The following is a 24,040-nucleotide window of genomic DNA, read 5'->3' on the forward strand; positions in this document are numbered from 1 at the left end:
GACAGCAGCTGTCAACCGCTCAAGGTGCGCTATTTGTATCGACCGTTACACGTGTATTTTGAAATAATTATTTCCTTTATTTACAAATAAAACGCTTTTTTAACAATGTGCTTAAAAATTACATTAATAAAGGCTTACAAATTCACTTTGCACTTATTTAAATTGCTAAAAATTAACTAAACACCTTCCCAAAAGCAATCCATTCGCTCAACTCGGCCACGTTGGTCAGTACGGCCGGTATGCCATCGCCACACCCAATACCCCACGAAACGAGCCCAACCAGATAGTACCGGCCATCCCGTTCGCAGGCAAACGGACTTCCGCCCGCTCCTTGGCACACGTCCGTCCCATTGCCGGCAGCGCACACGAAGCTCGGATGAAGCTTAAACTTACGCCCCAGCGTGGCATGGTTCTGTAATCGTGTTTCGCAAAGCTGACGATTCACGATAGAAAGTTTGTTAAATTGCTGTATACTTTGCGGTCGATTACTTTTCGGCGAACCACCCCAACCCGTCACGAAACAGTTCTCGTACGGGGAGGAGGCTTCTTCCGGGCCAACACCAAGACACACCGGTTCAACGTTGGGCAGTGTGTCGTTCAGTGGTTCGCTAAAGAACAGCAACGCAATATCGTTGAACAGTGCACCGGAGTAGTAGTTGGGATGGATGACGATACGATGGACGGTCCGTTCCTGGTGTGGCAATCGTTCCTGCGTGTGTCTTCGATCCCAGTCACCGGCGTGCACGATGAAACGGTTCGGGTGTAAACGATTGCTGGAAAACGATATAAAATTACTAAATCCGATTCAAGGTAGGAGGGTTTCTGTTTTACGTACTTTGACACACAGTGTGCTGCTGTTACGACAACGCTTCGATTCAGGATTGCTCCGCCGCAGTGGTACACGAACGATCCATTCCGTATCAGCTGATAGACAGCCACAGTCCAGGGGAACTCACTGAAGCCCACCGTGCCGGACGGAACCTCACTGAGACGGTCCCCATCTTCATCTTGGAAGAATATACGACTGCTCACAGAATGCTGCCTTCGGCCACAATAACTCGCCGTACTGCTGCTAGCATTGCCATTGCTGCTGCTACCAGTAGGGTTCGTCTGCGGTGTGGTAGTACTCACAATCGGTGAAGAATGCTCCGTAGTGGTGGGCTTATCTACCGGTAATGAATTCGTATCGATCGGTTCGAATGTATCCGGCAGGCTGTGGCTTAGCAAAAGATTGGACAGCTCAAGCAGGAGGCTGGGGTCGTGCTCCGTTTCGTTCAATGGGATTGGCTGAAATGAGACCACTGCTGGCAGGATGGGTGGAACCGGATCCGAATCAAAAATCAACGTATCGACCGGTTCCAGCTTCGTTGAAGGAATGCTGCTGCTGGGAATCGATGGGACTGGCGTGGTGGTTATCGATGCAGTTGTCGATTCAAGGGCGATAAGCTGCGACCGTCGACAGCATACACTTTCCGCACCACACAAACCATCTCTGCAACAATAAATAAACAAATAAATTGTGTTAGTTCATTAAAAAAAATCTGTTGAAAATATTTTGCATCCGCGCTACCGCATACGTATAAACCTTGGCCGCATGTGCGCGACGGTCGCTTTTGACAGCAGCTGTCAAACGCAGTGGTTCTTACGTCATTCACGGCCGTGCGTGCACGGTTTTTTAGCAAGGAGCACAAAGTGCAATGGTGTATGGCGTAAGACGATGAAAATTCAGCGAAAAACACTGATAGTACACTTTTTCTGAGCCCCGTAGCATCAATCAACAGTCAATCGATTCGGTAACGTTTGATTCACACCAGCAACGAACGCCAAAATGGTACGTATCCGGCCGTACACCGTACGTGCAGCAACCATCCGATCGGATCCGCGTTGTTCGCACGGAAGACCTTGAAAAGTGGTCGCCTGCAGTTTAGTAACAGATAGGGGGGTGGTACTTTTGCAACTTTTTCAGCAACAGTTGTACGCAACCGGTAGAATAGTGCCATTCCTATTAGCCCGCACTGCCAACCAAGCTGTACCATGCTCGCTGGTAAGTGTACGGAAGCAGCAACCCAACAAGGACCGGGTAATGATAGTGAAATCTCGTTTAACCTTCTTCCAGCGTGCCTACTCGGCCCGCAGGCCAGGCTTCTTCACGCAGGTCATCGATAACATTAAGCAGGAGATGGAGAAGAACAAGGAGATGAAGGAAAACCTGAAAAAGTTCCGCGAGGAAGCGCAAAAGCTGGAGCAGTCGGACGCACTGAAGGCGGCCCGGCAAAAGTTCAACACGGTCGAATCGGAAGCTTCCAAGAGTAGTGAGGTGCTGAAGGAGAATCTGGACAAAATACGGGGCCGCATGACGGAAGCGCTGGACGAAGCGTCCAAGACGGATCTGGCCCGGAAGGCCGGTCAGCTCGGCGAGGAGCTGAGCAAGACGGCACGTGGCGTCGGTGAAACGCTGGCCGAGAAGGGGCAGGTGATCGGCCAGTCCGGTGCGTTCCGGGGCATTAGCGAAACGGCGAAAGTGGTACGGCAGGAGATGGACAACCAGAGCATCGAGGCACGGGTATACCGGAGCCCGGAAAAGTTACGCAAGCGGGTGGAGGTGTCGATGGCGACCGACCCATCCCGGGTGGTGGAACCGAACGCGGAAGCGACCGGGGTCGAGCTGCACAAAGACAGCAAGTTCTACCAGTCGTGGGAAGATTTCAAGAACAACAATCAGTACGTTAACAAGGTGCTCACGTGGAAGATGAAGTACGACGAGTCGGAAAATCCGATGATCCGGGCGTCACGGTTGCTCACGGACAAGGTGAGCGACATCATGGGCAATCTGTTCTCGAAGACGGAGCTGTCGGAAACGCTGACCGAGATTTGCAAAATTGATCCGAGCTTCGATCAGAAGCAGTTCCTGCGGGACTGCGAGAACGATATTATACCGAACGTGCTGGAGTCTATCGTGCGAGGCGATCTGGAGGTATTGCGCGACTGGTGCTTCGAAAGCACGTACAGCATCATCGCGACACCGATCTCCCAGGCGCAGAAGGCCGGCTATCGGCTCGATTCCAAGATACTGGACATTGAAAACGTTGACCTGGCGATGGGCAAGGTGATGGAGCAGGGCCCGGTACTGATCGTCACCTTCCAGACGCAGCAAATTATGTGCGTGCGGGACGCCAAGGGTACGGTCATCGAGGGTGACCCGGAGAAGGTGATGCGGTGCCATCATGTGTGGGTGCTGTGCCGCGATCCGAACGAGCTCGACCCGAAAGCTGCCTGGCGGTTAATGGAGATGTCGGCCAACAGTACGGAACAGTTTGTGTAGAGTCCGTGCACCGTGGACTACCTCTTCGCCCAGTCACCTAGATCGCAAGTGTGTGAATGTGTGCGCGTGTGTGTGTGTGTATGAATGTATGGAGTACGGCGCGAACACAGCAATCCAAAACAAAAATGGAAATGCGACAGACGTTCCTTTCTCATCTGTGATCGCATATCATCGTGCGTGTTCGCGGCCCGAAAAGAATGGCCATTTTTGGCGCGTGCCTGTGTAGAATTTGCGACAATTAGAAGCTATATAAATGATAGTGTACAGATGCGTGTGTTTATGAAACCGGGGGGCTCAAGAATTGTATTGCGTGCGTTTGGGTGGTCGCGCCCACGGTGATTATCGGATAATTGATGCTGAACGAACCGAACCAGCATGGAAGCGCGACCATCGCAAAGTACGTGTGCAGCGCAGGAGAGGCCGTAACGAAGTCGAAGCTATCGTGGCAAATAGTTTGGCAGCGATAGTACGTTCGCTTTCAGTGTTTTAAGTTTGAATCGTTTTTCAAACGATACCTTATTTTAGTGTTAAATATTTCGTACGAGCTGATAACCGAGCATGGGAGCGAATGTGTGTCTCTGTGTGTATAGGGAAATAAAGAAGAAACGCATAAAGGGATGCCCGGATCATAAGAGAACTCTAGTTGTGGCGTTGCATGATTCCTCACCAGTACATCCAGAAATTGTGGCAACTATCAAACGAAAACGTTCAATCCGATCGTAATCAATTTCAACAATCAGAACAAATCAACTGGCAGCACAGCGGACGGCCAGCTTTGGGCTATGTCTTATTATAATAAGCTTATCAGGAACTATTACCACCGTTTCTGGGGTTAACTCTGTTGCAAATCGTTCAGTACCATCCATGAAAATGTTAATACTCGTTGCTGATCACAACCTTCACCTTCAACGCGAAGGCGATTTTAGTTTGAGGAACTTTAGAGTTCGCAGATACGACTAGACGAACTATCCAGTATCAGTCAATTCAGTATAGGAAGTCAAAGAAGACAGTTCTGAAGTTCAGAAGCTCAAAAAAAGGCAGCAAAATACCTAATGTTCCTAAAAATCTGGTTGCTGATCACATCCTTGAAGTTCAGGGCGAACGTAATTTCATCTAGAGTTGCTAGAGTTCCTAGACGCATAACTAAATATGTCCCTCAAAGAATAAGAATCCCTGGTATACCTGATCCCATCAGGATCGCCTTCCCGTACGCAGAGCTGACTACTTTGCTGCGGGTAAAATCAAGTCACAGAAAGCCAGAAATGGTTTCAAGGTTGTAGTGCCAAGGAAGATGAAGAAGGTATTCCTGATTCGCACTGCTTTCAACATCAATGCGAACATAATTTTAGTTGAGTGAACATTAGACTTCACAGATACACCACGACGGACTATCCAGCTTAGGGACAATTTGGTCAAGGAACTCTGAAAGGCTAAGCTCTCCTGAGGTTGTTCAGGAAAAAAGAGCAAGAATCCCTGACCTCATACTCGTGGCTGATCACAACCTCCAGCTTCAATGCTAACAGAACGTTGATTAGAAGAACATTAGAGTTTGCTTTCAGAGTCGGACTGAATATCCAACTTCGGATCAATTAAGTAAAGTAAGTCAGTCATGACAGGTCAAATTCGTCTGAGATTCTGAACCTCGTTGCTGATTCGCTCTGCTTCAAGGTGGACGCAATCTAGTAGAACTTTAGAATCCACAGGCTCGCCGGGATTGAGAATCCATCTTCCACTCAACTAAGTCAAGGATCCCAGAAATAGCTTGCCAAGCTCTCCAGAGGTTGTAGTACGAAAGAAGCAGCCAAATTCTTCATATTCCTAGCCTTTCACACTGTTCTCAACCTGCAGCTTCAGCTTTGCAGACACAGTGTGACTGACTTCCAGTTTCGAGTCAATCAAGTCTAGGATTCCAGTATTGGTAGATCAAGATCTCTTTAGGTGGTAATGCTTACCAGCGAGCTTAGTAGATAATATATAGCCACGCGACTTCATGATAGCTCTGGCCCTGACAACCAACACGCAGGACCAAATGCTCAATAATAGCTAATGCAAGTCACAACTATAGCCAACCATTATTTGGTAAGGCACTCCAAAACCCGACGGCAATTCTATATAAGGGCCCATATAAGAGATCAGCGCGATTGTCGCTAATGCAAAATTCAACATGATCGGGGGGGGGGGGGGGGGGGGGGGGACACGTACGCCGGAAATGAATGGTGATCGATGAACACTTCGATTCGAGGACGCTGCACGTTACTTGGGGGAATTTTTCATATGCAAAACAACCCGTTCCGTCATCATCCGGGGGATGATGTTTTATCAAGCGAGTCTCAATCGTCTTTTTTTGCCGTTTCACTGACTACATTTCCGATGAACTGAGATGAGCATGTTGGCTTTGATTGGAAGAAGAGATGTTCGGCTGGTGCTTACCTTCCGGTCGGTTGATTGTTGCAACGATTCAATGGTACGCAGATACAGTCTGGTGAGTCGTTGTCCACCAGCGAGTTGCCACCAACGCGGACCTCGTCCAGCTCCGAATCCTTGGTAATCACGATCGCCTTAATGTCTTTCGTTTCCCGTAACGCTTCTGCCTGCTTGAGCAGGTTCGTGTTCATCCACCAGAAGCTACCGTCTAGCTGAGCGACAACAACGGGAGCGGCCATGATGGACAACAGTATCAGGATTCCCCGGACAGTGTCTTTACCAACCCGTGCCATGTTGATGGGATATTTGTACAATAACTAGAGTAATCTCTGACACGTTCACTTAGCTCGGATCACCAACACACAGACTCTCTCTCTCTCTCTCTCTCACACAAGTCACTATCACTGGAAATGTTTTTCGATTTTTTTTCCCCACCGAGATACGGATCTCGGTCACGAACTAACAACACGCACGGGCAACTTGCGCAACTGCAGCGCGAACGACGAATGCGCTGCAGGCTGACCGGTACAAACGATTTTTATTCTTCGCCCATACGCTAGCGTGGCCTCCAATGCGACGCAGACCAGAACTCGGACGAAGTCTTGACAGTCCGGGCTGGTACGGGGAGCGCATTTAAGCGTGGCGCAGAGCATGGAGAGCCGATAGTGTAGCGTTCGATCGGTTGGCGATGCACATTCGAGGTTTCACCGCCCGAAAGCTGCTCCGAACATCGTGGGTGAAGGTCAATGTGCTTTTATGTTGCGGACAGGTGATGTAACCGAATTATTAGCTCCTACCGTCCTCTGTCCCTGCTCCCGACACGGAACTGCAGGAATCCTGGTGCAGTCGTGGTCGGTTGTTATTGTCCACTGCGACGTAATCGCGGTATCGGTCCGCGAAAGTTCAAGGCTGAAGCGCTGGCGTCCGCTCGGGAGGGGAAAAGATGTCATCGACACTCGGCGACAGTCGGCGTCGTGATTTGTGTGTTGTGTGCCCTTGGACTTCGCGCGCGGGGGCCATCCGAAATCTTCTTTACTCTCCTTTATTTGCGTCACCGCACACCGGTATTATGCGCTTTCCGTTAGTTGCTTACGTCTTCGGTGGTCCCTGGTGGGGGAGAGGAGAGAAAGGCTAATGACCTCCGACGTTGGTTGCCGGGTTTCCGGATGCGTAGGACAAGGTCGTGCTGGGGCATGCTGTGAGAGGGCGAGGATGTTTGCTGACTCATCATCCCCCGTTTCGTCGGATGTGTCCTCGGCGTTACTTCGCGCGTTACGGCTTCGGCGGTATTGAGCGCATTCCAATACGAAATGCTTCATTTTCTGGGATTTTCCCAACCGCCGGCTGTTGGAGTAGGGTGATTAGCAGTTCCGTTTCTATTAGCCAAGAAGGTAGTGAAGGTGAATGGTTGTTGTGAATGAATTGCGCGTGAGTTATTGACGGCACAACGGCTTTTGCTCCAATTTATTAACAAGCGACGGTGTTCAAGTTTTTTTTTGCGGTGAATTATCCGGAAAGGTAGTTTCTTCCGCTTTGCCTTGAGAAAGGAATTTCTACACGAGATGGGGTGGGTCAAAATATTTTATCATAATTTTTTAGCCGAAAATTCCAGTCGTTAAGATTCGTTAAGATATTTGAAAAATTAACAACTCTGGTTTAGGGGGCAATACTTCTACTTTTGTGAGGGCTGACTATCCAATGACGTGGTATCATTAAACCTAGTAAGCCAGATATGGCAGCAATGACCCAAGAGTTCTTTGGGGTAAGTAGAGAGAGATAGAGAAAGAGAGAGAGAGAGAGAGAGAGAGAGAGAGAGAGAGACCCTAGCAGATGTCAAGTTGTCTATATGACACTTAGAAGTTTAAAGCTGGTCTTTAGTAGTTTAAGCCTTTCATTATAGAAAGAGCACCTCCATCAGATCACCTAATCTCTAGGATTCATCTCTAGGATCATCTAATCATCCAGGAAGGTGTGTATGTCCAGGCTGGCATGGATAAGCAAGAGCAGCAGGAGATAAATGTGAAGAATAAAACAAGGATATTGGTTAGGAGCACCTGTCCTGGACTAATGAAAGGAAGCATGTATTTTATTAAGATGAGGAAAAGCTCATATAGATGGTCCTGATTGCTATAGCTATTGCTGATATGATTTGAGAAATGAAGGGGTGTGTTTCTGATGCATTATCCAGATATTCAGAGCTTCCTAGGTGGATGATATCCATAAAAATGGCCTCGGACACTTACTAAGTGATCTTGGGCTTACTGGTTTTGATTCCCTGTTTGAAGGATTATCCGGATGATTTGGAAGAAATGATTCGGATAAAATAATGGTATCAAAGTCAGTAAATGGGCGCCATTTTATACCGTGAACTACCTCAAAGCGTTTCTCCAAAACGTTGGCCTTGGAGGAACACTGTTTCTAAGATGAGTGTAAAATTGTATACCAATTTACATTACCTCGTCCAAGTAATGTTGTCAAACAACTCGCTTTAGAGACCTGGTCTAAGAGACTTCGCCTAAGAGATCTCTTCAAAGAGACCTCGTCTGAGATGTCGTTTAGGAGATCTCGCCTAGGAGACCTCTTCCAAAAGACCTCCCCTATAAGACATCGTCTACGAGACCTTGTCTGAGCGATCTCGTCAAAGAGACCTCGTCCAAGAAACTTTGTCCAAGGGATGTCGCGTTAGAAATGTTGTCTAAAGAGACCTCCTCTCATATAAGAGGCCTCGTTTTAAAGACCTCGCTTAAAAGACCTCGTCCAATCGGCCACGGGCCTTCAAAAGCCTTCATTTTCCACTGTTGAGAAGGCACGATTGATACTTAACGGAAGTTAACAAATAGTCATTCAAGCTTATATCCGGGGGATTCCCAGCACAAGCAATGTGTTGAGCTCCGTCTCTAAACATCCTTGTTCAGCAATGACGGACGCACAGGCAGCACTTTTGTGATGATAGCGGGTGGCCCACTTAATGCTCACATCGACTGCGTGGGAAGGTCCATAGGGGAAGATCTTTTAAAACTAGACTTTGAAGTAGTCTTCACATTCGACTCTCACTCGTCTATTGAGATTTCAATTTTTCGTTCCAATCATTCGAAAAAATCATCAGATATCACATCAAGTTAAAACGCTGCCAGGCAACTAAAGATCTTCACCTAGAGGGTCCTTGAGATCGAACGGTACCTTTTTCAAACGACAGAATTACCGGTACAGTTTAAAAATGTTGCACACAACGTCCAACATTGCCTGCATTGCATCGTACCTTGTGCACACCATCTTGTATGTAATGTTGCATTCGGTTGGGTGCAAGATTGAGTTCAAGCGCGAAAAGGAAAGCGAAAGGAAGAATGTCGTGTCTAAATAAAGAATGTGATGCGTATGCTTGATGTACGCCAGAATGGGATACCAGCTATCTGTTCCCGTTCGAACCATCTGCTCGAGCATGTCTACATACACAAATACAGTTCTATAAAAAAGTAAAACAAATCCTCCTAGAGTATGCAACTGACAGAGATTGCTGGTTTTAATTTTAGCAGTAAGAATTATTGATTTTTTTACCAGTAATAATATTATACTTATGGGTTAAAAGACTGGGTCTTTGTGTTTTAGGATTCAGCCTTCCAAGCTTCCAGGAGATGAGTTAAATTTCTGGGAATCAGTATCGAATCCCATCTGCGCCGTTCTCTGTAGTACGTTGGCCTACACATTGAACCATGCAGAATTCAAGCAAAAGAAACTCAGCTTTTTTTCCTGTTTAATGCTGATCAAGATGGTTTCCGCCTCAAAAAAAAAACACGCCATATTATTTTTTACTTATCCATTTTATTTATTATTACTTATTAACGTTCATCGCCATACGGTCTAAAACCTCTTGTGCTGGGAGTGATGAGCCTATTTAAGTCCGCAGATATTACATGAGCTCTACTACAGATGTCTCGGCTTGTTTTTAATGACTGTATCGACTTGGTTCACCCGTCTTACTGGAAAGTCAAGTCCAGTGTACGAGAAGACGATCCAGGACGGGATTCGATAACCGGCCCTACCAAGTGAAGACCGACGTCGTTACATTACCACATCAGACATCAGCGCATCCCTTTAGGAGTTTTTCCTAATCCTTTAATAAACACAATACGGCCTCAAGCCAATCAGGTTAAATTACAAATTTAAATAAAAATATTTTTATTCCATTATACCATTATAAACGATTTTTGTTTCTTAATCGAATGAAAAGTTCCATAGATAGCTTTTAGTAAGGTAAAGTTGATGGCAACTTTTTACAAAATAAACGAATAAAAATGTATAAGTGAAAGTATTAATAAAAGTTTAACAACAAAAATATAATAAATATTTTACCAAGAGTAACAACTAGCCGCAAAAGAATTTAACTCAATTATATCCTATAATATAACAATATGCAATTGGCCATTTTTTATTTATTTATTATTTATTTATTGAATTATGGCGGTTTGACGCCGTATTGTCAACACTGCATGATTAAAATTCACAAAGTTTACAAGGTATTTCCTTCCTTATCCCCGGCATACTCGGTTGAATAGTCCGTTTCTGTTAAATAAAAAAAAAAACAAGAATATCCTGTAAATTTTTACACTTTTTCATGTAGAGGTATTTTGGTGTCCTATATGTTTGCGTCCCACGGTGTTTTGATCGATTCCCAACTATTTCTTAATTTTTATTTAAGTTTACAAAAAAAAACCTCTGCTTTCTTTTTAGAATTGCTATTGCGTATTGCTATTTTCCATCCTTTTTTTTGTAAATGTAGGACGGCCTGGCCGTATTGCTGCTAAAATTTTATTAGAAAATAGAAATAAATAAATCAGGATAAAATTTTAAAATCATATTTCAAACGAAAGAAACTATTTCCCTTCATTTCTAAACGATAATATTATCTATAAATACTATACAAAAATCTACCACCAAACTGCAATACCTTTTCTCCACGGGGGCTGTTCACGGCCGGTAGGAATTGATCTGCCGTAGCTCTTCGGCATGCGTGCCCCGCTCATAAGTCGCCCGGCCGCTTCGGGTTCCGGCGTTCGGGTTCCTGCGTGTGTGCACCATGGGGTAGGGGGTTCGTACGGCCCGGTACGCTGGGTCAAACCCACGAGAACAGCCAACCCGAACGGATCGGGCAAACGCCGCGGATGTGATGTGATGTGACAAACGAACGCAGCGAAACCAACGGAGGAGTCGTTCGATGTTTGGTGCCCTCTGCTAACCGAAACAGATAGCGAATTTTTGTAAAGCGTGTGTGTTTGCGTGGTTTGCTTGGTTGTTTTTCGGGAGCATTTAAGCGAACCAAAACAAGGCCTGATTAGTGCAGAAGGGGCATGCTTAATGCTGTGAAATCTGGCAGTGCCCTGAAGTGTTTTGAGGGATGATTCCTTCCCTGGTGTTCCCTACTTTCTAAACCTGCAGTGACGAACCCTTCTACTACCGTAGCTGGAGTGTTGGTGTGGCAGTGTGCGACGTAAGTGTGTCTGTGTGTGTGTGTGTGAGGTGGGTGGGGGACAATCTTATTTTAGGGTGATAAAGGAGGAGAAAGTTCTTTGCTTGATACGTTGCCAGTAGTTGCTCAACAATCAACCCGATATCTCATCTCGATCGTAGAGGGTGGCCATTGTTGTTTGTGGAGCAACTCTCGCTTGCTCGTTCTAGCTCATTGCCATACGCACATACGCAGTACAGTCCCTGAGAGCACGCATAGCTGAATGAGAGTCGCTGTGCGAGTGTGTGCGAGTGTCACAGACTCCCTGGTCGGTAATTGAAGATCTGGCTGGAGGATCTTCCAACCGTCAATCAAGAACAGATCAACGCAGTATATGGTACACACGTCTACCCGCAGATAATGTCATCCATCAAGCATCCATCAAGCAGTGATCGATAATTGGCGTCCCTGTTCCCGCAGGCTCAGTGAAGTCCTCAGAGAGTTCGCTCGTTGTACTCCCAACTGGGCGTGGGTGGTTTCCTTGAGATGCACGATCGAGACAACAGTTTTCTGTTGTTCTTCTGCATCAGTGCGCGAGTGTGTGTGTGTGGGTGTTTGTACCGAGATCAACAAACCAGACAACGAGCCTGTGTGCATGTTGGAAGAGAAATGGAAGCGTTTGAAAACAAAGCACGATGGGCGATGGCGGGCGCACACGTGCGCCAGGCCTTCCCGTACCTCGGCAAACGTACGGGGTGAAAGCGTACGGGAAGTTAACAAAAGCAAACGTCCGCATTACGCCGTGGAAGGGAAAACAAAAACAAAAACCCGTCGGCGGGAGACTCACGGCAACGACGGGGACAAGCAACGGTCGCTTCCGGTTGCGGCATTGTGTGGCCCGCGCCCGTTCAAGGGTTCGAAGCCCCCGGAAGTTGCCGCCCGCGTGCAAAGAGAGGGAACGAACGGGGAAGCAAGCAGACCAGGAAGATCAAGGAAGAACCTTAACCAAGGAGTTTGTTGGGATGCGGGAAAGGGTTTCTGTGTGCCTTCCCCTATTTCCAACCCTTCCTTCCTGGCTTCTTTCGTCGATCATCTCGACGAGCGGCTCGGTTCGTTTGTTCTCGGAGGGGCGAACACCGAGAACGTCCTTTTAGGGCAACGTGAAATGTACCATCGGAAGATAGACACACGAACACAGCCCCTTAAGGGCTCCGACGGTTGGTTGGATATGTTGGTGGAAATTTTTATTCCACACACGCCCATGTCGTTAAAAAACAACTCTCCCCGAACCGTGGTGAAAGGGAGCTGGAAGAGGGTAGGGAGAGAGTAGGGAAGGTGGGGGGGGGGGAGAAATGCCACTTTTGGCACATCCGGAAGTCGGTCAGAAGGGCAGCACGCGCGCCTCCCACGAACGCGTGCCACAAACGCGAGGCGTGTGCTTCGCGTGTGCTCACCTTAGGTCCGGGTGAAGGGGTCGGAGATTGGAGAGGGGGGTGAAGGGAAAACAGGAAGTAACAAAGTAGCATTTCATAAGGTTCCAAACTCCAATTTGACACTGTACGGCACGATCAAATAAAGTCCGAAACACAGCGGGCACAGGCACTCAGCTCCGATTGGTTTCGATGAGCGCACGCGACCTCAGGCAGGAACCATCAGGTATATGTAGGTCAGGAAGGGTGCTACACATGGGATGGGATTTTACTTCTCCAAAAAAAAGAGAAAAACGAGGGAAGGTAAGCGACCAAGAGAACGATAGCGACAAATACTTTGAAATTCTACATAGTTCCTATTATTCCTAAGCAACCCTATTTCTAGACAAGGTAAAACCAAATTCACCTCATGGTCTGATATCTTTCTTATCTGAGATCTTCTTATAATAGGTGAATCTGCTACAAAAATCAGGTATCCAGTGGCGGATTTTGCTCTTTGGAGTCGCCAGGTATCCAGTGGCGGATTTTGCTCTTTGGAGTCGCTACGCGGAATGGAATTTGGCAGACCCCTATCACATTGATTCTGCTGATTGCAAGTGAGGTCTTTATGTCCGAATCCCACCTGGATCATCTAATGTACATTATCAAGTCGAGGAAGTCAGTAATGGCAGGCCAAGATCTCTCGAGGTTTTAGAGCCGAGCTCTTGGTAGAAGAAGTAGAGGAGGAGGACTAATAGTGTTCCTGGTAATTTCCAGATTATTAAAACAAGTGTCCTTATATTTAAAAACGATCATTCAAGATTCAGATTCAAGATTCAAAGAAAGATTTCAAGATTTGAGATTTCAAGATTTCAAGAGAAATTCAAGATAATAACATACTGAGCACCAAACGATTTGATTTAAGCATCTGTACGCTTTTTGTACATCTCACTCCAAACACCTGTCGCTGTTATCGAAACTAGGACAGCATAGAACATTTATAGTCTCACTGCTCACATACGCATCATTGAGACATGGGCTTCGTTTTGTCTTCTTCAGCTCTTTGTGAGGATGTATCGAGGGTCGGTTATGACGGTCCGCTTCCTGAGTCCTCCGATGCTAGTCGGCGTCTTTTAGTATTATTTGGACCGGTAGCTGGTCATCATCTTCTTATGGACTTACAAGCTCCTTTTAACATTGCTCTACCTCGAGAGGAAGATATTCTCAGTACGGCCTATGAACTGTAGGTATACTGGATGATCCAGTCTCCGTAAAGCTCTTTTTGACCTTCCATATGGCCAGAGAAGGCCTGGTATGCCTAAGCCCACTGGGAAAGGCCGAGATATTGGATTGGTAGACGGCGGTCCTAGATCGGAATCGTTATCAAGGATTTCTGCAGCAGGCCACCAGCGTGAATTACGTAAGGATACTCATGGAATCTCATGACATGACTTCAAAAGTACTCACTTTCAGTCCGCCAACTACTTCTTCTTCTTCTTCTTTGGCCTAACGATATCATAGGTTATGCCTACCATTTCTGGCCTACTAGACTTCTTTGATACCTCATAGCTGGATAGTCAGTCCTCACTATGAGGGAATGGCTCAGATGGGATTCGAACCTCGATCCAGTCGTGTGAAGAGTGGCGCTGCGGTCGCATATACGACAGTTATTATTGTGCCTGATTCAGCGATTCAATTAATGTCACAGATAGCTCTGAGCGGTTTATTGTACATAGCCGTACACGTTTCGCCTGCAAGTATGCAATGCCCTGCACATTAGCTCATTAATACATTACATCATCACCAATCTCCCTCGATTTTATTTTTGTGGAAAATGAATCACAAATTCGCTTCCTCAATTCGCTAGAACACCATTTCGGGAATGTATGTAAACAAAACTTAACGGGAACGCGCGTCGAGGGTAAGAAAGGAAAAACGGATCCACCCTCAAACAAACGGTTAGGAACGTGCGAAACAAACTGCCCCATGCAATTTTCTTTCACACCCGCCCGTAATTGGCGGCGTCTGGTTTGCGTTGCTACTTTCTCAGCAGCATCCCCATCGCTTGCTTCCAAAGTCTAGCCGGATGGTAGTAACGCCACTTCTGCAATAGAAACAATTTATCGGTTTGCGTGCTGGGGCCCGTGCGCAAGTTGCAGGCCCCGTGCGCATTGACGTCATGCAGCTGGTCGTCTTATTTTACCGGAGCGATTTATGTGCTTGGGGCCCAAGATGTTGGGCAATAAAATCTGGTTTTCCTATTGTCGCTATCCCAATATCCCGGTGGACGATTCTACCTTAGGCAATTCGCTCACAACAGTCCTTGCTTATTTCTGCACCATTTACACGAAGTTGTAGCGTACGTGGACATGGTTTGTTCTTCAATTTTTGCTGTAAATGGTCTACTCTATCGTCTCATACAACAGACGGTGGTGGCTAGAGACCTGATAAAAACAAACGATACTCACTTCCGGTCGATTCGCTTGACCCTTGGACCTTCTGCCCCGAGAGGCGGAGGAGAGCTTGGTGAAGCAATTGCATTGGTGCAGTTTGCTCGTTTCCAGCAAACCGAAACAAAAACAAACACAGCAAATGGTGCGCTAGTGCAATCCGTAATGACGTAGCGGTTATTCTTCAACAAGGCAAGGCAACACGGGGCAAAACAGCAGCAATCCGTGGTTTGGGAAATCTTATTTATTGTGCGCTTTTCCACAGCAAAAAAATGGCTGCGCCTATGCAGCAATACAATACAAGCGTTGGATACAAGGGTGGAACGTGTGTTGAGGGAGGAGAGGGGGGAGGTTTAGGGCCCTTTTTGAGCAATATTTGAGCAACCAACCGAAGGGAACACAGAACACTGTCAGTCACGCACATTTCCAGCAGGAAGTGGTTGAAGAACGGCTACCCCCTCCCATTGTTCCTCTTCTCTCTCCAATCCTGCTCCGTTGCAGTCCACCGAAAAGGAAGTTGGGGAATAATAAAAATATTTCTTCGATTGGAGGCATTACACGTTACGTAAGGAACTCTTATCGCGTTTTTTCCCTATATTTGCATCACACTCGCGGCTCTTCAGTGACAGTAGGAGATAGCAAAGAAAGCAGAAAGAGACAGCCACCTTAGGTAAAACGAATGGAAGTACAGCGACGGACGATAGCGTAAAAGTGAGGTTATGACGCAGAAATGCAAAGAAACGATTTTTTTTGTAGAACTTAGTACAAAAAATTGGAGAAAAGAGTAAATCATTACATCAGTTCAGAAATCCAATTTGACACACATTTTCCTATTCTGACTATCTCATCAGGACTCGTACTTCTAGCCAGGACTGGTTCGCCTTAGCTGGATACTCAGTTCTGTGTACCGGGAGTTGGTCCAAACTAGTTTCTATCCTCAGCTTTGTGGTGATCGAAGACACTACCTCAACTACTGCCAGACCATCTTGAATAACTATCTCTCGAGGTCGTAGTGCCAAAGATAAATAATTATTTAGAATATATATAAGCTTTAGAAATTATGGTCAAGCTACGGCCATATTGAAAACAGTATTTTTTAAAAGTGGATATGAAGACAACAGCGGATCGTAGTATAAGCCCCAAGATGTCAAGGGACCCCAAGGGATGTAAGCTGGTAACTCTCGATCATTTAGAGCGCCCGAGCTTCACAAGTGGCCTCGTATAATATCTCTGCTTGGCCTCTGACTTTAGACAAGTCAGCAGATAAGACGCGTTTGGGGTCTCCAACCTTCATTCTGTTTAGAGCAACCAGGAGGCTTGAACCGCATAAATGTGGTCTTCTAAGTTCACAACTGTTTGTTTGATCAGTTCCACCTAATCATACTACGTCTCACCTTCTCTCCAGTCCTCCGCTGAACATCATTTTCTCACATACAGCCGGTTTATTGGGCATGAGAGTCAGAGTACTAAAACACTGAGCTAGTGTACCTCACCACGGAAGGCGAAAAAGATAGCAAAGACAAAGCGGGTTAGACCATGTTGCATTTTAATTAAACAACCCCCCTTCGCCCTCCTCAGATTACCTTCTCTTTCTTCTACTCCCCCACTTCCACATGCTCCACCGAGGGCGGCTGGTTCAAACTATGAAACTCTGGAGAAGTGAAGAGAAGTTAGTTGTTGCGGGCGTTGATGACCACACGGAGCAGAAGTAACATTTAAAATTCCTCCACCTTGCTTCAAACTTCCAGCCCCCGATTGAAACGTGCGATGATCGATGCCGATGTCGATCGCGCACCGGAAGTGGGCACTGGGGAGCTACCACATTTGGAGTATGGACTTGCGGCGGTTAGCAGAAGTTAGCTGGAGGAAGTGGACGGGGTCAGACACTCACACTATACTACCGCTATACCCGCTCCGTGTACGGATCCGGTTGAGTTAATGAATGAATGAATTTTCTTTAACCACGAGTTACGCTTGCTCCCAAACATAGAACTAGGAGGGGACCTCCCATATCTTTACTCTACTTCCGGTGTGCGCCATCTTAACACCGTTTGCGTTTTCTTCTTTGCACCATAGATCACACACGGAAAATAAACGTTTACAAACCCCCACACATAAAAACACAAAATGACACACGTGCCAGATATACGCTGTGGTATGGCACAGGTGGGTCGTCGACGAAGCCATCCACGTACGGGTCGGGGCGTTATCCCGACCACCACGCTCGTACTGCTCGCCATCCTGCTCCAGCTGATGGATCTTGGCGATGGGCCGGGCGGAGGACGCTCAATGCTCGTCCGGGCGGCATGTGAGTCGCGCAAAAGTTGGTGGGATCCGACGCTAGGTGAGTGTGCCCCGTGCCTGATCTGTGCGGACCATCAGGTGGTGCTGAGACCGTGCCAGGACTATATGAACACGGTTTGCGGCACGATGAAGGACCTGACCGCGTCCGTCAGCCGTCCGTATCCGCACCTGCCGGAGGGAAACGGGAATGGGATTGGTTCCGTCGGCCGTACCCGCGATCACCACTGGAAGGAGGTAAGTGGGTGGGGGAGTTTCTGAAGAGTCGTGAGCGATGGTACTTACAGTCGGTTTGTGTTTCGGTTCTGCAGGAACGCCGGAAAGAAGGTGACGGTGTGGAGGGCTATCGGCGTGTAGTGCCGGCGATCAGCACCGAGGAGATCCTGTGGGATTGGCAGGTAGCGTCGCTACTGATTGCCATTATCGGGTGTCTGCTGTTCCTGCTGGCAGCGGGCTGTGTCGCCCTCAACCAGAGCCGTCAGTGGCGTCGCATCGAGAAGCACTTTGACGCCGGTAGGTACACTACACCACTCATCGCGCTCTAAACCTCTAGCACCATCGCGCGCAACATCGGCCGTCCAGATGTGCAGTAAACAAACAGCATCGCCTATTTCTATCCTACCGAGGTGTCATGCCCGCAGCTAAGATTAGGGACACTAGCATCCGCAATAGCTTGCACTCACACTCAACGTTCAAACGATGTCCCCGGACATCGACCGGCAAGACGCACACGGTACGCAGGTTAGGCGTTAACAAATGTCTGTTAACATCGAGATCGAACGTACGGTTTAGCGAGATCGTTCGTTCCGTTGCCAATGTTCACACAATTCTGCGCTTCCTAACCGGATGCGTAAGAAAAAAGGGAAACAAAACTGCGGGAGCTGTCGAAGTGTAAAAACAAAAACCAAAAATCGCCCTCCCGCATCAAACGCTGTGGCTGATGGTCGGCCTCCGGAACCATGTTTGCTGATGGGGTTTCGGTTTTTAATTTTAGCTCAAAACATCAGCAAACCCATCAACAACGAGCGCGCCCCGTACGGCATATTAGCTGTGGGGTTTGCCGTAGCCGGTAGAAGTCGTAGTAGTAGAAGGGGGGGAAAAGAAGGCAACCAGCCATTTAATCTGTGCATCGGATCGGACGTTTATGGAATGGTTGTTCGAGTGGCGTATCTCGCCAACCGCCAAGACGCTTCCGTAGGATCGTCCACCGAAATGAGGTCGATTTAGTGTTTCCCGCCGGCCGTACCGCAGTGTGTCGTTGCTTCCGGTTTGCTGTGGGTTCCGGCATCTGTGGTCCACCGAGAGGAGAGCAGCCGGGGTTTTTCTTTTTCGCCTCGGTTAAAAATTATATAAATATACACACAAGCGCGATGATCGTTCTCCCCCCTCACTGTGGAAGCACTGTATTGGAGATGCGTTTCAGTTTTCACTTCCGGTAGTCCGGCAGTAATGATGTCTCTGCTAACTATGAACTTCTATTTCACAGATATGGAAGCATTATCGGCACAACTCGTGAACCATCTGGCCAGCATGCAGCATCTCGAGAGTGGGCCGATCCTGCTGGAGAACTTTGATCACGGGCGGCTGCGTACCACCGGGCATCATCCGATCGAGGTCCGCTGCGTCTATCTCGACCAGCTGCTCGGTAAGTAGCGCGGGACCTGGGGTTCCATGTTCCACCGCACGTACCGCGAAAGCCGTGCAAGAGGGAAACCGGCTAAATATAGACCACTTCCTCTCGTATCCGAGGGGGTGAAGGGGGAGGGGGGGGGGGATTGGTGCAATGACTCACGGATAGATTCGTTTCGCAGGTTTTTTTTTCGCTGTTGTGCTGGGGTTTTTGTTTATGCGATTCGAGTAAACTCCTCGGGTCGGCCCATTAAACCTTAGCCAAGGAACCCACCACCATTCCGCCAGGCAAACAAGTGTGCTGCGGGTTGCATAATTTCTAGCTCTCCCCCACCCCCCCCCACCCTCCAATCTCTGACTGCGGATCCCGCAATGCGGTCATTTCCATTTCGGGTCGCGTTGGAGTCCTCGTAGATAGGGTTTTGTTTGTTTGTCGCGCCTCGTTGCGCCCGTTTGCGGTGTTTTTGTGTGCTCACTTGTACGTGTGCACGCGCGCAATAGGTGTTAAAAATAAAGCAACCTCTTTCGGGTTTTATTCTATAGTTCCTGGAGCTTCCACCGAACCCTCTTTCGAGTAAAAATATGTACATATGGTTTCTGAAGATGCTTAATAAATTTGAAGTCTTTTTTTTTCTGAAAGGAGGTGTTGATGTGCGAAAATGTAGAACATCTGCAAAGAATTCTCAGAAACTCATGCCTGAGGAAAGATTCGGTGGACAGGCCGGGACGGTGGTCACGGTGGACGTGTGCATAATTTCTTGGAGACGTTTTCGACAAGCTTTCGGCAGCGGACGCTAGCGGAATTGTTGATGTGCATTAGTAATGTAAGAATTGGGACATGAGGGAAGGGGTTGGAAACGATGAGCGGAGCGAAGCGTGTACGGATGTTGTTTTCGAACATTGCATTATTGCTTGCAGCCGTACCGTAGTTGATGAGGTGCTGACAGCGAGTTACGGCCAACGATCGTTCGTTTCGGCCGAGAGGACCTCGTAATTCTTGAAGTACTCCGATCCTTACGGGCAACAAGACTGACGTTTATGGTTTCCCCTCCCCCCGAACCCACCTCCTCCATTGATCATATCTTCGCAACTACTATATCTATGTGTGTGTGTGTTTCTCTCTCTCTCCCCCCTTTTGTTGTTTCCTGCCATCTAGATGAGAAATGTTCGCAGAAGGCACACAGCGTCCAACCGACGGCCGGCAATCTATACATCGAGGAGTCGATCGATACACCCCGCCTCCAGTCACCGATCCCATCGTCCCGGTCACCACCACCACCCCCGATCTCCCTGATACGGCACTATTAAGGGCGGGAACGAGGATGGGTGGTAGTATCCGGATGTTGACCGCACCGGATGGAAGTAACAAATCGAGCGGACTCTTATAACTATCAAATACCGAGAAACGCGAAGCAAGAGCAAGGGGTATTAACAGCAGCAGCAGCAATACTACCACGTGTAGTGTGACGCTGCTGCGTGCCTTAAGAAATATTTAAAGCTGTACAAAAAAACAAACACAACTACAGGAAAGGGCAGCAGCGTATGTGTTGCTTGCCTTTTCCCCAATTAAGCTGTCGATTTGGGAATCGTAAGTGAATCGGGCAGGAGGAGCTGTAGCAGGCGAACGAGCAGGAAGTTAACCCATAATGGGAAACGAGAGAGAAGGGATCAGTAAGATAAGTTTTAAGCGTAAATGTGCCTTTAAGATGTGCTAGTATATGTACATATATCTATTAAAAAAAATATCTCTATTACCTAGACGCACACTGCTTCCACCGCATACGAGAAGCTTCTTAGGAATTGTCTGACTTGTGTGACTGTCGAAAGATCTGAGATACGATGAGAGTTGTCGGGCGGCGTAGTTCGATGTATTCTTCGATGTATTGCTAGTAATGTTTCAACCAGAATAATAACCAGCACCTACACCTCAACCGAGGGCCCCTGGTGGCAAGTGGTCATGAACTAACACACAGTATAGTCACGTACCTTGCGTTCTTTCTTGCTTCGAGTCCCGAAATGCGTACCCCGGTGACTTGCATATCAGCGAGGATCTGGACGAGGGAGCAACGCCATGCTGTGTGTGCCCTAACCTCTCCCGCCATTATCATTTTCACATTGTAAATCACACATCCAACAGCCCATGTACACGCAAAAGTCTTCGCAAATCAAACGCATCGGAATGTGTGTGTGTGTGTGTGTCCTTCATCGCCCGGCCCATCCAACTGACGGGTAGCGTTAGGTAAAGCGAATAGTCGCGAACGGTTCGGTGGTTTAATCTAGATTTGGTCATGGTTCGCGCATCGCTTCAATCGCGCTGCCTGTTTGGCCGAGCTCGCACGCCAAACGTCGGAAGGGTGGAGGACTCGGCGGGAGTTGCAGTTTTCCATCTAGTGGGAGGTTGCCCATCTGCCGGACGACGGTGCAACCCAAATTGGACCTCAACGGTCGTCAATGACGCTGCCAGCTTGTCCGCCGGCGACACTCATTGTAAAGCGTCAAACGTCAGATACAAACTCCTCCATGCCTTCAGCGTTCAGCGTACGTGAGCGGACTGCACAACGTGGTGACACTTGTCCGAAAATATTGTCTCGGCGTTTCTGTGTGTGTTTTTCGGTTTTACTGCTCTCCACCATACTGAAACCGCCATCGACACACGTTCGGGTAAGCCGATGTCTAGCTTTATAGCACAGGTGCACCGCCGTGAATGTTTGTTATGAAATTGATAAAGTTGAAGTTGTCCGTCAGACGATGCATTATTCCACGTTTGCTTGTTTGATGTATGGCGGAGTCTGCAGATATGCACGGCTTGTTTGATGTTATTGGAGAAGAGACTTTGAGCTGACTCAAAGACTTTGAGCTTTGAGAGACTTTGACTGTGCGACAACAAAAGCGAAGGTGCCAGAACTCTGCTTACTTGGGCCTAACGATCTCTTAAGGTCATATACCTGCCATTTCTGGCTAGCTAGTCAGTCTTTACTATGGGAGAACGGTCCGGATGGGATTTTTACCACCGTCCTGCTTTATGAAAACCAGCGCCGTTGTCGTCTCTACCATAGGACCGCCCAGGACGCCCGACAGAGCAAATAAAACAAACCCATCATCACGGCATGCAGGCTGTAGACATCAAGCATCTTCGGTATGTTTTTGTTTTTTTCTATTATTATGATCGGTACGGTGCGGTAGACATTTGCAACGCTCGCTACGAGGTGCTGCAATGACATGACAGGTGAACCGCGGGCCGTTCCGTAGGGTCAGGGTCGCTAGTGTTTGGTGAAGCGAATGCTGCTAACTAGTGCGGCCAAAGGTTTGGCAAACGGTCAACTGGCCGGGCGAAGAATCGAACGATCGGTGCGTGAAATATGGCACGACGACAGCAATCCTTGGCAACGGTGGTGCGCAATTTTATGCGGAGAACAACTGCTGGCCATAAACTCGTCTGTCTCGGCGGTACGATTTAGCCAGAGGAGGTCGGAGGTTTATTTTCGTGTACACGGGCGATCATATCTCATCTCGGGCACGCATCCCATTCTTTCGCTTCCACCCGCACTGGAGGTCCCTTGGCTGCCCGCTCGGGGTAAGGGTATCGGTGTGTGAGTTCCGTACGGATTTCTTCTTCAACTGGTGCTTGGTAAATCAACACGCTGAACAAGCGAGACGCTGACAGCCGCAGACCATCTTTTTCTAGCGCACGGAAAGGCACGGTTTGACGGCACATGTGTGTGAGCAAATGATGCTGGGTTGCTCGCCGGCACGAAGCACCACTGCACGGATACACGCAAGCGTTCGCCCTTCACCGCCAGATGAGCAATACGCAGCATCTGGTTTCCGGGAATGTAAACGATGCGCGCCCGTGCTGAGATTGTATGGTACCGTTGCCGCCGGCGGGTAAGACAGAGAGCAAAAATGGCGTCTTCGATGGCGTGCAAGCGACTATTGCGTACAAGAGAGTTCAAGTTGTACGCAACATTGTTATGCTCATCCATTACAAGCTCACCTCATTGTACCTTTAAAGTCTAAGAACTCAATGTCTCAACCAACCTATAGTATGTAAAATCAAATGTAAATCTAACATTACAATTAGCAGTTAAAAAGGGTTAGAAACTGCTTAACAAAACACCAACAGAACAGTGAAGGGTTTGCTTGTATGCAATTGCAAGGCGGTTACAAATTCAAATTTGAAACTATTTACACTAGAACGGCTAACGTGCTTAAAAGGAATAGGACTTAGAGGTCATTGCAATTGAATGCACGTACCTGTCTATGGCGATGTCAGATTAAATAAAAAATGGAAGCGAAAGTTTATTGAATTTAAATTTTTAAGTTGCCCCGACACCTGGTGAAGTAAAGTAGTAAGTATAATATATTTGGGCCGGTTTGGTCTTCACAAGGAAGGGCCAGGATTCAATGCTGCCTACTACTGATCCAATCCCGCATGCTCTTCTGCATACTAGCGGCCTTCGCTACAGATTTCATCGGAAGCTACCAAGCTCGCTGTCCGGTAGAACCTCACGTGGATCTGAATGTGCCGAACGCACCTGTTCATCAACTTCATGGCAGCCTACGGTACCATAGATTGGATCGAGCTATGGAACATCTTGCGGCAGTACGGTTTCCCTGCAAAACTTGTACGGCTGTTGAGGGCAACTCTGGACGCAGTGCAGTGCAAGGTGAGAGTATGGAACAAGCTGTCGGAATCGTTCGAATCTTATCGGAGACTGACTGGCTCTCCTATTTACTGTTTAACAATGCTCTGGAAAGCGTCATCAGGAGCACGATTTTCATCCGATCTCTCCACTTCCTTGACTTCGCGGATGACATCGACATCATCGAACGCGTGGCCGATAGGATTGGATTGAGGATCAATGTGACGAAGTACCTGCTTGCCAGAGGCTCTGACCGTCGGAGAGCACGATTCGGAAGCAGAATATTGGTTGACGGCGACGATCTAGAGGTAGTAGAAGAGTTTTACTGCCTTGCAACGATCGTAACTCCGGACAACAACGTAATCAGCGAAATCCGAAGGCGCATTGTCCAAGGGAATCGTGCCTACTACGGGCTCCAC

The 24,040-nt window shown here is 47.8% G+C and overlaps 3 protein-coding genes across 4 annotated transcripts; 2 read left to right on the forward strand and 1 right to left on the reverse strand.

Moving 5' to 3' along the window:
* Positions 1-56: 56 nt before the first annotated feature.
* LOC118517423 (serine proteinase stubble-like) lies at positions 57-6,376 on the reverse strand. The gene is made up of 3 exons (XM_036063535.1): positions 5,753-6,376; positions 836-1,492; positions 57-773 (listed from the first exon to the last, which is right to left on the reverse strand). The coding sequence occupies exons 1-3, from the start codon at positions 6,037-6,039 to the stop codon at positions 173-175; spliced, it is 1,545 nt and encodes a 514-aa protein (XP_035919428.1). The 5' UTR covers positions 6,040-6,376; the 3' UTR covers positions 57-172.
* Positions 1,631-3,964, forward strand: LOC118517424 (mitochondrial import inner membrane translocase subunit TIM44). The gene is made up of 3 exons (XM_036063536.1): positions 1,631-1,831; positions 1,967-2,044; positions 2,117-3,964. The coding sequence occupies exons 1-3, from the start codon at positions 1,829-1,831 to the stop codon at positions 3,320-3,322; spliced, it is 1,287 nt and encodes a 428-aa protein (XP_035919429.1). The 5' UTR covers positions 1,631-1,828; the 3' UTR covers positions 3,323-3,964.
* A 4,389-nt stretch (positions 6,377-10,765) lies between the features above and the next one.
* Positions 10,766-22,106, forward strand: LOC118517426 (tumor necrosis factor receptor superfamily member wengen). 2 transcript variants are annotated; one of them, XM_036063537.1, is made up of 5 exons: positions 10,766-11,231; positions 17,125-17,586; positions 17,661-17,862; positions 18,836-18,994; positions 20,135-22,106. In XM_036063537.1, exons 2-5 carry the CDS (start codon positions 17,176-17,178, stop codon positions 20,284-20,286), a joined length of 924 nt encoding a protein of 307 aa, XP_035919430.1. In that variant the 5' UTR covers positions 10,766-11,231; positions 17,125-17,175; the 3' UTR covers positions 20,287-22,106. The 2 variants fall into 2 exon arrangements, with proteins under 2 accessions (XP_035919430.1, XP_035919431.1); XM_036063538.1 differs by lacking the exon at positions 10,766-11,231 and adding an exon at positions 11,289-11,686 and having other exon boundaries at positions 20,135-20,940.
* Positions 22,107-24,040: the final 1,934 nt, after the last annotated feature.

This window comes from Anopheles stephensi, chromosome X (assembly GCF_013141755.1).
Source record: "Anopheles stephensi strain Indian chromosome X, UCI_ANSTEP_V1.0, whole genome shotgun sequence".
Classification (NCBI taxonomy): domain Eukaryota; kingdom Metazoa; phylum Arthropoda; class Insecta; order Diptera; family Culicidae; genus Anopheles; species Anopheles stephensi.

Coding starts and splice junctions, on each gene's coding strand:
- LOC118517424 (XM_036063536.1), top strand. Junction 2,045..2,116: donor AAGCTGTACCATGCTCGCTG/GTAAGTGTACGG, acceptor ACCTTCTTCCAG/CGTGCCTACTCGGCCCGCAG.
- LOC118517423 (XM_036063535.1), bottom strand. CDS start 6,039: ATGGCACGGGTTGGTAAAGACACTGTCCGGGGAATCCTGATACTGTTG. Junction 1,493..5,752: donor AACAATCAACCGACCGGAAG/GTAAGCACCAGC, acceptor TTATTGTTGCAG/AGATGGTTTGTGTGGTGCGG. Junction 774..835: donor GCAGCACACTGTGTGTCAAA/GTACGTAAAACA, acceptor ATCGTTTTCCAG/CAATCGTTTACACCCGAACC.
- LOC118517426 (XM_036063537.1), top strand. CDS start 17,176: ATGACACACGTGCCAGATATACGCTGTGGTATGGCACAGGTGGGTCGT. Junction 17,587..17,660: donor GCGATCACCACTGGAAGGAG/GTAAGTGGGTGG, acceptor TCGGTTCTGCAG/GAACGCCGGAAAGAAGGTGA. Junction 17,863..18,835: donor CGAGAAGCACTTTGACGCCG/GTAGGTACACTA, acceptor TCTATTTCACAG/ATATGGAAGCATTATCGGCA.